Source organism: Moschus berezovskii, chromosome 4, assembly GCF_049115385.1.
Source record: "Moschus berezovskii isolate FMDL1 chromosome 4, NW_MosBer_1.0, whole genome shotgun sequence".
NCBI lineage: Eukaryota > Metazoa > Chordata > Mammalia > Artiodactyla > Moschidae > Moschus > Moschus berezovskii.
The window spans coordinates 967,937-982,400 of NC_142463.1; the positions used below are offsets into that span (position 1 = coordinate 967,937).

Here is a 14,464-nt window from a genome sequence, read left to right on the forward strand (position 1 = left end):
AGTTCAGTCACTCAATTGTGTCCAACTCCTTGTGACCTCATGGACCGCAGCACGCCAGGCCTCCCTGTCCATCACCAACTCCCAGAGTTTACTCAAACTCATGTCCATTGAATCAGTGATGCCATCCAACCATCTCATCCTCTGTCGTCCCCTTCTCCCACCTTCCATCTTTCCCAGCATCAGGGTCTTTTCAGATGAATCAGTTCTTCGCATCAGGTGGTCAAAATATTGGAGTTTCAGCTTCAGCATCAGTCCTTCCAATGAACACCCAGGACTGATCTCCCTTAGAATGGACTGGTTGGATCTCCTTGCAGTCCAGGGGACTCTCAAGAGTCTTCTCCAGCACCACAGTTCAGAAGCATCAATTCTTCGGTGCTCAGCTTTCTTTATGGTCCAAATCACATCCATACATGACCACTGGGAAAACCATAGCTTTGACTAGACGGACATTTTTTGGCCAAGTAACGTCTCTGCTTTCTAATGTGCTGAGAGGGTGCAGAGGCAGAACTAACAGGTCCCCCTGACACAGACGTGGGAGAATGGAACTCCGTCTAGCAGGACCCCTGCCTGGCTGCAAAGTCATGCTGTTTGAACAAGAAAGGAGACAGAATGTTTTGCAACACGTGACATTTTCTTTGTCAGAATTTTTTTTCAGGTTTTTATTTTTAATCATTTTTATATTTTGGCCCTACAATGTGGCATGTGGTATCTTAGTTCCCTGACCAGGGTCAAACCAGTGTCCCTGCAGTGGAAGCTCAGAGTCTTAACCACCGGACTACCAGGGAAGTCCCAACAAAACTTCCTTCTGAGTCTCCAGGGTTCCCCATGTGGGTCCTTGCTTGTTTGAGCCTCACACTGTCTGTCCCAGAATTGAACCTGGGGTGGTCCTGTCTCCAGGTCCCTGCTGTTTAACCCCTTAGGCCACCAGGCAGGGCCCCTCATCAAGGACCTCCTCTCCGCCTGGAGGGCTCACTTGGGATCAGGAAGTCAGCCGAGCCTCCTGGATGTGGACAGAGGAGTGTGAGGGCTGCAGGGCTGCGCTGATGGGGAGTTTCCGCACGGCCAGGGGCCCTGCCGGAACCCTTGGGGGCGCTGCTGTGGGTGCAGCCTGGGCGCCTGCCCCTTTTCAAGAGGGGTCCAGAGCGTGGCACGTGGCTGGCAGGGCAGACTAGGCCCCGCAGCCTCACCAGGGGAGCGGCTGGGCTGGCCCTACTGTGGCTCAGAGTTTCCCCAGGATGCCTGGGTGCAGAGGGTCCACAGGATGATGGGGCCGAACTGATTGTGAAGCGCCGATTCTCTGCCCTCGAGGCGGCCCCAGCCGGCATCTCTGCTTCCATGGGTGCGAGGGCCCCAGAATCTGCATTCCTGACCAGTTCTCAGTGAAGCAGGTGCTGTGGCTCCAGAGTCCCCATGTTTGGGCCAGCCATCCCCTTTAAAGTGGCACCGGGGCCTGGCTGAGTGTTGCTCAGACAGAGGGGCAGCGCTGTGGGGGTTGGGGGGCCAGCAGTTCCCTGGTGACCTGATGCCTGTCAGGGGTGCGGTCCGTGGGGGCCCCCGCCTTCCAGTCGCCGCCGGTACACCGTGGCTCCCTCTGAGCCCGCTGGGTCTGAGCTTCTTGCCATGTCATTGAGGGGGCATGAGTCAGTGCCTCCAACACCCTGTCCAGCAAGCTCAGGGGACCCCGCGTGACCGCCTGGGTCCCACACGGGCAGGGGCTGCTCTCCCTCCCTGCTGGGGTGGGCAGGGCCCTCGCAGCGGTCGGCAGCCCCATGGGCAGCGTGGTGCAGTGCCCGCCTGCTCCGTGTCAGTCAGCTTGTATGCGGCCGGGTGACGGCGCTCGTTCTGACATGTGGTCTCTTCTGTGTGTGTACGTGTGTCCTGGCCGCCTCCGCCTTTAGCGTTTCGTTTGGAAGTGACTCTAGGTACAGCTCCCTTTTCTCGTCCGCGCCCGCTGGCCCGCCCTCTCCGGTTTTGAGTCTCCCCTCCCCTCTGACGTCCGCCTGGCTCCCCGCCCGCCCTCTGATTCCCCGCTGTCCTCACCTCCTCCCCATGGGTCTGCCTCCGTGACGTGCCCGGCGCTGGCCCTACCCTGTCCCGCTGCTTCTCCCGGGCCCCTGGACTGCGGCGTGGAGACGGGGCGGCCCCTCCGTGGCCTCGCTGCCCTGCCGTCCACACCCCTGGCGGGGCTGGCTGTGCAGGGGCATGTGCGGCGCCCCGCTTGCGCTCACGTGTTCTCTGCCGTGTCTTCGTGGGGATGCTGGGTGGAAACTGGAGAAGCTGGGGCTGCCAGGGCTCACAGAGCGGCCACGCTAGGGCTTGAGGCAAATTCCCAGCTCGTGAGTGATGGTCCTCGACTCTTACGCCGGGACTGAGGCAGGGGTTTAGGATGACTGAGAATGGAGACTGTCGGGTGACAGAAGGCCAGCCAGGAGTGGAGGCCACCCCTTGTCTGGCCCCGGAGGCTGCCCCGAGCTGCCCGCAGCATGGGTTCCTGGCCGCTCGCTCCTGCTCTGGTCGTTACTTTCTGACTTAGACACTGGGGACAGAAAGAAGTCCCTGCCGCCTGCTCTGTGGGGCTGTGCTGTCTAAGGGGGGCCGCCCCGGTTTCCACCCCCAGCATCATCCCCCAGGGCGGTCAGTTGGGGAGGAGATGCCGCAGAGAGCTCTACAGACCCGGCAAGCTCCCTTCGGGTCCAGGGAGAAGCCGCACGTCTCCTTACTCAGGCTCAGAGGTCCCTCGCCTTTCCTCCTGTGATCACAGCCCCTCTCCCCTCCACCCTCCCATTCCCGCCTCGGCTCCAGAACCCTGGACTGAAACCTCCCATCCCCCAGGGTGGCGCTCAGAACCACCCCTGGGCTCCCCCTGGTGGGGCGTCCAGTGCCCCCAGCCCGGCCCGGTCCTGAGTAAGGAGGGGTCTGTCCTCCCTGGACCCCGGCCCCAGCGGCTCGCCCTGCAGGTGGCCCACACGTCCGTCTGTCTCTGTGTGTCCGTCTGCATGTCCGCATCCCCGCTGAGAGCACGCCACGCGCCGTCATCTTTCTGCCTCTTCTCTGCTTCCTTCTAGAACCTTTTACCAGTTTGAGGCTGCGTGGGACAGCTCCATGCACAACTCCCTCCTGCTGAACCGGGTCACCCCTTACCGAGAGAAGATTTACATGACCCTCTCTGCTTATATCGAGGCAAGAAACCTGTGCCCAGGGCCTCCCCCAAAATCACCTGTGCCCCCCAGCCTGAGTTGCCGGCCAGTGGACAGTAAGGTTGCTTGTTAGTCCCACACAACCCCGGTCAACCCTATTGTCTTCTCAGAGGGCTTCTTGAGTCTTTGGGTTAAATCTGTGTACTTTTAAGGGGAATGCTCAGAATTAGTAAGTTCCTCTATCTTTAGTGTGTGGGTTTGTCCTTGGGGTTGCAAGATGGCTGCAGCACCAGCAGACATTGCATGTGTGTTCCAGACAGCACAGGAGCAGAAGCCTCCTTCTCCTCATCCTGGAGTCTCTGGCTGCGACTCCCTTGGAAGCATAGGAGGAGGCTGGGGGTGTGGGCATTTCTCACTGGTGCAGCAGCCAGCGGGGTGGTAGAGACAGAAGTACCCAGCCTCCCTCCCTCCCCGCCCCAGAGTCTAGTTACTGTGGCTGTAACCTGGGGACCAGGGTGACCGCCCCATGGGATGAGGTTTGCTCAGGCTGAGCAAACACTGGTAGGGTATCATCGAAGCAAGACCCCAGGACACGTGCGCTTTGTCAGTTGTCACCCTGGAGCTTCAGGAAAACAAAAGAACTTACTGTTTGAGACAGCAGCTCACTCGTCGTACAGTGATCTCCCATGGCCTTTAGAGTTGACCTGTGGGCGCACAGACAGGGTCTGGTCAGATCTTCACAAACATTTTGGGGAGTGTGTCATCCCAGTTTCATGGTGAGGAGGCTGAGGCCCGTGTCTGGGATGTCGGGGTGTCCTGCAGGGACACCCGGCAACTCCGGCTGGAGTCAGTTCAAGGCAGGGGCAGAGACTCTTACCTGTGTTGGGGCTGCCCCAGGGACGGGGGAGAGGGGAAGGTCTGGGGCTGTGGGCGGTGTGGCTCTTGGGCCTCCCCAAGAAGGAGAGGTCGGGGGGCTGGGTCAGCCCGGGCGAGCCTGCCCTGAACCCAGGGAGGAGAGGCCAGGGGCCTGGGTCTGCCCAGGTGAGCCTGCGTTGAACCCAAGGAGAAGAGGCCGGGGGGCTGGGTCGGCCCGGGTGAGCCTGCGCTGAGCCCCTGACCCCGCAGATGGAGAACTGCACGCAGCCGGCTGTGGTCACCAAGGACTTCTGCATGGTCTTCTACTCGCGCGACGCCAAGCTGCCTGCCTCGCGCTCCATCCGCAACCTGTTCGGTAGTGGGAGCCTGCGGGCCTCGGAGAGGTGAGCCCACCAGAGCACTCTCCTACCTGTCTCGCTTGGACTGCCGGGGGAGGCCTCTGCGCACTTGTTGTGTTGGCGGGTGGGAGAGAGCTGGAGTCCGCCTGCCAGGTGCGGCAGGAAGGCCTGTGTGTCCACTCTGGGGCTCCCGTGGGTGTTCCCGGGTAACCTTCCTCCACAGCGGCTGCAGGGCCGTGTCGCCGGGCGGGGTGAACACTCGGCCCCCGGGGAGGTGCTACCCTGGAAGGCGTGTCCCCAGGGACGTGTGCAGAGACAGGCCTCCCAGCACCTGGGCGGTCGGACCCCAGGCCCAGCATCCTCTCGCACTCTGACCGCTCTCTGCCTTCCTGGGGGAGGGGAGGAAGGCAGTGGAGGGACCCTGCCCCAGGAGTGGGGACACCCAGGGTCCCTGCTGCTCTCCTCCAGTGATGCTTGCACGCCCTGTGTTGTGGGCGGCCGCCCAGGGGCACAGCTGGGAGGAAAGAGCGTGGGGGTCCCAGATGGCTATGACCCTGTGACCCGGTCATCCAGGAGGTCACCTTGGGACCGTGGGTCCCTCTCCATGAGCGGGTTAGTGGGGTGCCCTAGGCAGAATCAGAGGTCCCAAGACGAAGGGAGCCCAGCAGGGGTCCGGGACGGCAGCCCTGACAACACAGCTCCCACTGCCTGGCGTGCGGGCTGTGGGACTCGTGTCCAGAGTGCATGTGATGGTGAACGGGTGCCCGGCCGTTGCCACGTGGGTAACCACGCCCCCCCTACAGCAACCGCGTGACGGGCGTGTACGAGCTGAGCCTGTGCCATGTGGCTGATGCGGGCAGCCCAGGTAGGCGTCTGCCCTGTGTCCTCTGGCCGGGGGTGGGGGGGCACCAGCGGAGATCAGGGAGAAGGGTCCGCGGGGGACACTAGGGTGACCTCGGCTATGCTGCCATGCGGGGAACCCCTCACCCGGAGACCCTGGGGGGCCGGAGGACGGTGGGGGTGGGCGCAGCCCCGCGGGGTAAGCCACGTCTGTGGCCCGTGCAGGCATGCAGCGGCGGCGCCGGCGGGTGCTGGACACGTCCGTGGCCTACGTCCGCGGCGAAGAGAACCTGGCGGGCTGGAGGCCACGCAGCGACAGCCTCATCCTGGACCACCAGTGGGAGCTGGAGAAGCTGAGCCTCCTGCAGGAGGTGAGAGCCGGGCCCCCACGCCCTCCCGGCCGCACTCGCGAGCTTGCCCCCCATCTCAGAGCCTCACGATGGCCCCGGCTTCCGGCGGAACGTTCGCACTTGGTCCAGCCGCAGATGGGGGGCGTGTAGCAGAGACAGAAGGACACCGGGAAGAGAACTGGGAGGCGGCGAGGGCCTTCGGTTGGTCCGGTCAGGACAGCCCGTGTCCAGCAGCGGGCACTGACCGCCGGCCGGGGCAGCAGGTGGACAGGGCGTCGGGTCCACGTCCATCCACACTCGGCCCCGCCCGAGGCGGCGTCCGCGGAGCTTGTCCACCTTCTCGCGCTGGGCCACGGGCAGGTCTGTGGGCTCCACGTTGCCCGCCGCGGCCAGCGGAGTGGCGGGCTCTCCTGGCCCTGCGTGGGGCCAGGAGCTCAGCACAGCTGCACCCTCCCAACCCGGGCGCAGACTGAGGCCGTGCTCGGGCTCCTCACAGGTGGAGAAGACCAGGCACTACCTGCTGCTGCGGGAGAAGCTGGAGACGGCCCAGCGGCCCGGCCCCGAGGCGCCATCCCCCGCCTCCAGCGAGGACTCTGAGGCCCACGGCTCCTCCAGCGCCTCCTCCCCGCTCACGGCTGAGGCCCGGCCGGCATCCCTGGAGGCGCCCAGCGAGAGGCAGCGGGAGCTGGCTGTGAAGGTGGGTGGCCGGCTGGCCTGCAGGCAGGGGACCTGGGAGAACAAGCGTCCCGGAGTCACCTTGACCCATCCCTGCCCCGCCCCACCCACACTGGGACTCAGGGAGTGTCTGCAGTCTCCTCCCCCAGTGGTGACCTGCCCCCGTCCTGAGTACTTACACTGATGGGGAGCTCACCACCTCCCCCAGAGCCGGCCCTTTCTGCCGCTAGGTGGGCCACAGGGAAGACCTTCTGCACTGCATGTGCCCCCACCCCATCCTTTGCCCAGCCACCAGCCTGCCACCTGGGAGAGGTGGGGTGCTGCCCATCTCCTGGGTGTCCGGCGCCTCGGCCAGTCGCCCGCGTCCACATCCAAGCCGGGTGCCGGGGCTCCTGACCAGGCGTTTGCTCTGCCTGCAGTGCTTACGGCTCCTCACCCACTCCTTCAACAGAGAGTACACCCACAGCCACGTCTGCATCAGCGCCAGCGAAGGCAAGGTGGGCATGGGGCGGGGGCGCCCGCGGGGCTGTCGGCGCCGAGAGGGAGCTCAGGTTTTCTTAGGGACATCCTTCTGCCAGCCCAGAGGAATGTCTCTCCGAGCTCAGGGCTGGAGGCCAGGGCCCATGCAGGGCAGGAGTGAGGTGCCCTCCGCTGCCCACTGTCCCCAGTAGCAGCCCCGTCCGACCTGGCCTCAGCCCACTGCCCCTGTCCTGGGCGAGTCCAGCCCCTCCTTGGCTGCCGTCCTCACCTGGGGGCCCATCGGGGCCGGCAGCCTCGGGCCTGCCCCCCAGCTCCTGTGCTGCCCTGCACGGAGCCTCCGGGGGTGTCCTGCCTGTGCCCTCACTTGGCCTTGCGGGCAGCCTGCCCTCTGCCCTCTCGCTGGCCTCTCCCCCTGCCCAGAGCTCCTCTGGCTGTGGCCGTGGGGCTATACGTGCTGACGTCGGGGCTCAGAGGCTACGCCTTTCTCGGTCCTCGCCCAGGGGTCCTCCGGCTCCCCTGAGGCAGAGCCCGAAGCCCTGGGTGGGGTGGGCAGGAGGGTCCGGCCTGCAGTTGGGGTGGGGGGTGTCCCCCCACGGGGGCCCCACACTGGCCCAGAGAACACTGTCTTCTCCACAGCTCTCCGAGATGTCGGTCACGCTGTTGCGGGACCCATCCATGTCCCCACTAGGGGCCGCCACACTCACCCCCTCCTCCACCTGCCCCTCCCTGGTCGAGGGCCGGTACGGGGCCGCTGACCTGAGGTGGGTGCGCGCCGGGCCTGCACGAGTGGACGGCAGCTGGCGGGGGGCAGGGGCGGGACAGCTCGAGGCACCGGCGTCTGGGGGCACCCACGCAGCCTGTCCCGGGGCCACTTTCTGCTAAAGCGTAAATTTAAAATACGCTCTTCTGTGAGGCTGGGAACAGGTCAAAACCCTCAACGAGAGCCCTTTCCAGTGGCCAATGGAACAGTGGGAGAAGCGGTGACAAAGCAGAGACTCGGGGCCGTTTGGGTCCGCCGACGTCTGCTGGCATGGGGGCCCCTGCTGACACCAGTCGTGTCTGACCGCCAGATCTTGTAGCTCCTTGGGGTCTCTTTCCTCTGACTGAGAAGGGCGTGAAGCCCTCTGGGCCCCATCCTGAGACAGGCCGCCTTAGCTAGCACGTCGGCCCCTCAGGCTGGGCTGCAGACCACCCATACCCTCCATGCAGATGGTCCCTGAGGAAGCCGAGTGATCCTCGGTCTAACCTTAGAGAAGAGAAGGGGAGCCGCTTTCCCGGGGTGGGGGTGGGGGGCCAGGGCGCCCCTGGGGAAGGAGCCAGTGGCACGCGGACCCAGGTGGGTGCCCTGGCGGCCCCAGGGGGAGGTGCTGGCTCTGGGGAGCCCGCCAAGGTCCCCGGGCACTACAGCGGTCTCACTCTGCTCCCCCAGGACCTCACAGCCCTGCTCCCGGCCGGCCAGCCCGGAGCCTGAGACCCTACATGAGGTGGAGGCCAAGAAGCCCCCCTCCCCTGCCCGGGCGGCAGAAGCCGACAAGGAGCCCCAGCGCCTGCTGGTGCCTGACATCCAGGAAATCCGCGTCAGGTGTGTGGGGGCCCCGCCCAGCCGGCTCCTGAGGACCACCCCCCTGCCCCCCCCGCCGACCTGGGGCAGTGCTGGGGGCAAGCAGACCACCCCCGCCGACCTGGGGCAGTGCTGGGGGCAAGCAGACCACCCCCGCCGACCTGGGGCAGTGCTGGGGGCAAGCAGACCACCCCCGCCGACCTGGGGCAGTGCTGGGGGCAAGCAGACCACCCCCGCCGACCTGGGGCAGTGCTGGGGGCAAGCAGACCACCCCTGCCCCGATATGGGGCAGGGGCAGCTCTGTGCTGTAGTCAGGAGACCAGTCCCCCCCCAGACCTAGGACAGGGGTGGAAAACAAGCTGACACAGAGGACAGGAGGGTGGCCCAGAGCCTGGACCCGGGCCGGCCCGGTGGGAGGCTGTGGACCCGGCCGACCCGGTGGGAGGCTGTGGACATGGCGGGGCCAGTGGGAGGCTGCAGGGGTGGGGCCGGTGGGAGGCTGCCGAGAGGTAATTTTGATATGTCCCCGCCCTGCAGCCCCATCGTCTCCAAGAAGGGCTACCTGCACTTCCTGGAGCCACACACGGCCGGCTGGGCCAAGCGCTTCGTGGTGGTGCGGCGGCCCTACGCCTACATGTACAACAGTGACAGGGACGCCGTGGAGCGGTTCGTGCTCAACCTGTCCACCGCCCAGGTGGAGTACAGCGAGGACCAGCAGGCCATGCTCAAGGTGCGCCGCAGCCGTGGGCTCTCACCACCTGGCCGGACGCCCCGGGTGGGGGTGTCGGGCTCAGCCTCTCGCGCTCCAGAGTCCCTCTGCCCACCCGTGGGGCGTGCCGTCCTGGTGACGACCGGCAGTGAGGGGTGGGTTGAGCATTGGTCCCAAGGACGCCCCATCTGATGGCTAAGGACACAGCTCCTCCTCTAGAGACACCCTCAGAGGGCATCAGGAGCCCTGCAGGCACAGCAGGGCTGCCTCCTGCCCCGCCCTGGCCCCTCCGAGCAGGCGGCGCCTGGGCCTGTGTGTGAGGAGCTCTGAGTCCTCCCGGCTGGGGGCCGGGGTTCCCCGAGGTGGGGGGTGTCGGCTCAGCCTGACCCCCACACCCACCCTGCTGAGGGCTCCGGCTTGAGAGAAGAGGCGGGATTAACGACCCCAAGCACACAGCTGAGCCGGGGGCCCAGGAAGGGGACCCTGGAGACATGGAACAGGGACAAGTCCGCCGGGGTGTGGTCACGGGTCGAGAGGGTGCAGGGTGTCCCGCCTGCAGGTGCGTCTGGACGGGAGGTCAGGACGGGCCTGACCCTCCCACGGGTCCCCTTCTCCAACACCCTCCCCTGACCCCTGAGGAGCACGGCCGCCCGGGCTGAGCCGGGAAGCCTGGCGCCCCTCACGGCGGCCCCCTCTGCAGACCCCCAACACGTTTGCGGTGTGCACGGAGCACCGGGGCATCTTGCTGCAGGCCAGCAGCGACAAGGACATGCACGACTGGCTGTACGCCTTCAACCCCTTGCTGGCCGGGACCATACGGTACGGCCGCCCGCGGAGGGCCCCGCGCGCGCCCCGCGTGGGGGTCCCCGAGGCCGCCAGAGCTCACAGTCGGCCGGTGGGAGGTGGCCTCGATGTCGGGACCGCCAGCCCCGGAGGGCGACGTTTGAAAGCAGGCTGTGGGGGCGGGGGTCTGCTCCCACCGAGTCCCAGGGGCAGGAGGCAGAGGGTGCGTCTCCCAGGCAGTTGGGGAGGCAGGGGTGTGCCCGCGATGCCCCTCACGCCAGCCTGCAGGCGCCCACAGCCCCCTGACCACCGCTCCTCTCGGCCCACAGGTCCAAGCTGTCCAGAAGGAGGTCTGCCCAGATGCGGGTCTGAGCCCAGCCACCCGCAGGCCCGGCCCCGCCTCCCATCATCGTCACCACCTGTCAGCACCGCCAGCCCCGCCGGGGACGTGCCACACGACCTGTCCCAGCGGAGGCCGCACATGTCGTGCTTTCTTTCTGCAGGAGGCGCCGGAAAGGCGGGGGGCAGGAGTCGCGGAGCATCGCCGCCGTTCTCATATTTTTTTAAGCATAGACAGACTTATAATTAATATACACTAGTTAGTGACGTTGAGAGAGTCCCTTCAGACGTTAATGATAAGACTGTGTTCTATTTATAAGTATTTATTTCTAATGCCTTCACGTAGCCCTGTAGGATTCAGACGGACCCGCACCCTTGTTCCCACACACACCTCCCAAGCCTCTCGAGGACAGACGGGTCGAGGCGGACCCCCGGAAGCCCTGCCCCAGCCGGAGCTGAGGCCTGTCCCCATGCACGCAGGGCTGGCCTGGTCCCGGGGCTTGTGTGTGTGTGCGAGTGCGCGTGTGTGTCAGGGGCGGGACACCTGAAGGCCGAGCAGCACAGGTGTGTTCCTTCCAGCAGGAGTAGGACGTGTGTCTCACCTGGACAGCAGCCCCTGAGCCATGACCATCGGGGGACGCTGGCAGCACGTCCCTGGGAGCGCGTGGGGGGGGCTGGGTCTACGAGTGGTCCGGGCGGCGAGGGACTGTGGGCCGTGTGGGCAGGCACGGGGTGAGCCCAGGTCGCCATGGGGAGGAAGCCGTGGGCCCCTCTTTTACCAGGAGAGGAGTGTTGGGGGGGGTCCTGGTGGGGAGACTCCAGGCGGCCGGGGCGGGTGGCCAGTGCCAGCGCTGGGTCACCCGTCTTCCAGGCGCCTCTTATTGTGTCCGAGGGTGTCGCTGGGTCCAGTTCCGGCCTCTTGTGACAATGCCTGTCTCGTCCGCTCTGCACACTCTGTGCCCAAGGGTCACCCGGGACCGCGCAGAGTCACCCGGGACCGCGCAGCGTCGCCCGGGCTGAGGGTCTGCTTGGGGAACCCACCGGCCCAGAGTCTTCGAGGAGCTCTTCCTCCTTCTAGAGATACGGCCGGCCCCTCTTCAGCTCAGGGGAGAGCGGCCACAGCACAAGGCCCGTCCACTCCACGGTGCCCGAGGCCCGTCCACTCCACGGTGCCTGGAGCGGGTGGCAGAGGTTGAGGCCTAGACTAGGATAGGACTGAACTCTGTCCGGAAACCGGGGGCCCGAGCCCCCCCCGGGGCCCCTGGAGGCCAAGAGCAGAAAACAGGCTGACGGCCGCTCCGGAACCATCACTGAGCCGGCCTTCGGGCAGGGGAAGGACGCGGGGGTGAGCTCTGGAGGTCAGTCCCGAGCGCCCCGCTGTCCTGCGGGGAGACTGGGGCACAGGGCCCGGGCCATGGCCCCTCAGGTCAGCCAGCCTGAGGCCGCGGCCTCGCCAGGGTCCGAGGCCCTGTCTGGGGGTAGGGTGCCTGGGGCCAGCCAGCCTGCAGAGCCCCTGCCGCGCGGGGTGGGCCTGAGGCACTCACCTGCGTCCAGGGCCCCCACGGCCACGGGGGCCCCCAGGGCCGCTACGTCCAGGTCTCCTGCCGTCCCGGTGGGGACTTGGCACTCAGGGTGTCCCCTGCCCATCACCACCTCCTCTCGGCCTGGGCCCAAGAACTCCGTGTGTGCGTCGGGAAAGCCGCTCTCCTGGGCCGGGTGCTGTGGGAGCAGCAGAGATAATCCAGGACCCTGTCCCATCTGTTACACGGGGGGCTGGTCTGGAGGCCCTCGGGGTCCCCAGGGGTTGGCCGCAGGCGGGGAGGTCAGGTGTGGGGTCGAGCTATGTCCCTGCGGGGAGGGAAGGATGCCGGAAGCCACCTCTCTCAGACAGGTTTTGTTTTGGCACTTGAGGCTGCTCAGGCTGCAGCTGCCGTGAGTTTGGGGGTGGCCCCGCATCCCCTCCAGGGAGGGGGCACGCCTCCCGTGGCGGCCCTGGGCGGCGCCCTGGGAGGGAGAGTCTGGGTCCCAGTGACCGGGCCGGGGGCCAGGGGCGGGTGTTGAGAGACTTGTCAGCTTCAAGGCCTCTGTGCTCTGAGTGACTGTTCGTAAGAAGCCAACGTTTCCTTCTCTGACAACACGCGCACGCACACACACAGCAGGGTGACTGCGGTGATCTCCCATCAGTCCTGACCCCCCTCGGCGCCTCTGGGCCGGATGAGGCAAGACCCCAAGGTGGGTCCCTGAACGTCACCGAAGTTACAGCCCGCACGGGGCTGCCATGCCTGTCCCCGTCAGCTCTCCCCAGTGCGGGGACCCCAGAGGCCCCCTCCCTCACCCCCTGGGACAGACACGCAGCTGCAGCTTCTCCCCAGACCCGGGCCCCCTGCGTTCAGCCGGCCCCCAAGTCCCCCGTGGCTTGTACATACATGCTTGTGTGGCCCCTGCCCCATGACTGCCATCCTGATGTAACGACTAGTTCCCTGGTGTCCTGAGCCCGAGTGTTAGGCTCTCTTCCTGTCCTCTGTGCGTGCGCTTAAGCTCTGTCCAATTAAAGAATAAAATGGCTCTTTATGCAACCCAGGCCCGCGTGTCCCTGCTCAGCTTTCTTCATGCGTTGGTCTGTTTGCTGGGGCCTTAAGTAGCCACAGGGCCAGCTGTCCAGCACTGTCTGGAGGGAGCACGCGCCTCCCAGTGGCCAGGCAGAGAGCAGGGAGAGCCTTGAGGGGTGGGAGGTGCCAGAGGGTGTTTATCGTGGGAGCATGCACCTGCTTCCCTCAGCACTGGCTGCACCTGTCTCAGCGGCTCCAGGTGCCCTTGGGTACGCCAGCCCTGCACTACCAGCCTCACGCCCAGGCAACTTCCAAGTCCTTTCACGTGGTCAGCGTTGCTGCTGCTGCTAAGTCACTTCAGTCGTGTCCGACTCTGTGTAACCCCATAGACGGCAGCCCACTAGGCTCCTCTGTCCCTGGGATTCTCCAGGCAAGAATACTGGAGTGGGTTGCCATTTCCTTCTCCAATGCATGAAAGTGAAAAGTGAAAGTGAAGTCGCTCAGTCGTGCCCGACTCTTAGCGTCCCCATGGACTGCAGCCTACCAGGCTCCTCTGTCCATGGGATTTTCCAGGCAAGAGTACTGGAGTGGGTTGCCATTGCCTTCTCCGTGGTCAGCGTTACCTCATACTAAAACCAGACAAAGATGTTCCATTGAAACCATAGACCAATGCCCTTCAACACAGAAACAAATACCTTCCGTAACATTTCACTGAGGGCATGGCAGCTCACTCGAGTGCTCTTGCCTGGAGAATCCCACGGACACAGGAGCCTGGCAGGCTACAGCCTATGGGGTCACAGAGAGTCGGACACGACTGAAGGGACGTAGCATGCAACGCACACTCCATCTCACCAAGTTGAATGGAGGGGCACATAGAAAGGCCAGTACTCATGACCTAGTTGGGTTTATCCTGGGAACGCAAGCTCGGCTCAAGAGCTAATCATTCTGATTCACTAAATTAAGCTAACAAAGGAGAAATCACATTATCATCTCTATAGACACAGAAAAAGCATTTGATGAAAATCCAATATCCATTGCTCATCAAAACTTGAAATAGAAGATAACTTCCTTAACGTGGAAAAGTGTGTCCACACGAAGTCTATAGCTAACATCGTGCGTGTGTGTGCCTGTGTGTGTTCATGTGTGTGCGTGCGTGTGTGCATGTGTGTGCCTGTGCGTGTGTGTTCATGTGTGTGCCTCTGCGTGTGTGCATGCATGTATGTGTGTGTGTGCCTGTGCGTGTGTGTTCATGTGTGTGCCTGTGCGTGTGTGCATGCATGTGTGTGTGTGCCTGTGCGTGTGTGTTCATGTGTGTGCGTGTGTGTGTGTGCGCGCGCATGCTCAGTCACTTCAGTCGTGTCCGACTCTGTGACCCCATGCACTGCAGCCCATCAGGCTCTTCTGTCCGTAGGATTCTCCAGGCAAGAACACTGGAGTGGGATGCCATGCCCTCCTCCAGGGGATCTTCCCAACCCAGGGATTGAACCCAGGTCTCTTATGTCTCCTGCACTGGTGAGCACAATCTTTACCACTAGTGCCACCTGGGAAGCCCAAGCTAGCATCATGCCTAACAGCAAAAAATGAAGACTTAACGCTTAAGATTGGGCACAAGACATGAGTGCCCTCTCTCATCACCCTTATTCAACAAGGTAATGGAGCTCCTAACCAGGGCAGTAAGGCCCAATGAAGAAAGAAAAAGTGCACAGATCAGAACAGAAGAATGGCACAAAAGGCAGAAAGTTCTAAAGGAACAAACCAAACATCTGCTGTAGTTAATGCATGAGTTAACCACGGCTGCAGAACTCAACGTTAATAGACAAGCACTCG

At 64.1% G+C, this 14,464-nt stretch overlaps 1 protein-coding gene across 6 annotated transcripts in view; it reads left to right on the forward strand.

Annotated features, from left to right (window-relative positions):
- Positions 1 to 12,664, forward strand: part of KIF1A (kinesin family member 1A) — an 85,244-nt gene extending 72,580 nt beyond the window's left edge. For all 6 annotated transcript variants that reach the window (XM_055402907.2, XM_055402908.2, XM_055402905.2 and 3 more), the window contains 11 exons: positions 3,066 to 3,180; positions 4,263 to 4,396; positions 5,155 to 5,216; positions 5,417 to 5,562; positions 6,038 to 6,238; positions 6,636 to 6,713; positions 7,333 to 7,457; positions 8,126 to 8,278; positions 8,795 to 8,987; positions 9,667 to 9,785; positions 10,079 to 12,664. In XM_055402907.2, coding sequence (XP_055258882.1) covers positions 3,066 to 3,180; positions 4,263 to 4,396; positions 5,155 to 5,216; positions 5,417 to 5,562; positions 6,038 to 6,238; positions 6,636 to 6,713; positions 7,333 to 7,457; positions 8,126 to 8,278; positions 8,795 to 8,987; positions 9,667 to 9,785; positions 10,079 to 10,121 — 1,369 coding nt within the window. In that variant the 3' untranslated portion in view covers positions 10,122 to 12,664. The remainder of the gene's footprint in view (positions 1 to 3,065; positions 3,181 to 4,262; positions 4,397 to 5,154; positions 5,217 to 5,416; positions 5,563 to 6,037; positions 6,239 to 6,635; positions 6,714 to 7,332; positions 7,458 to 8,125; positions 8,279 to 8,794; positions 8,988 to 9,666; positions 9,786 to 10,078) is intronic.
- The last annotated feature ends 1,800 nt before the right edge of the window (positions 12,665 to 14,464 follow it).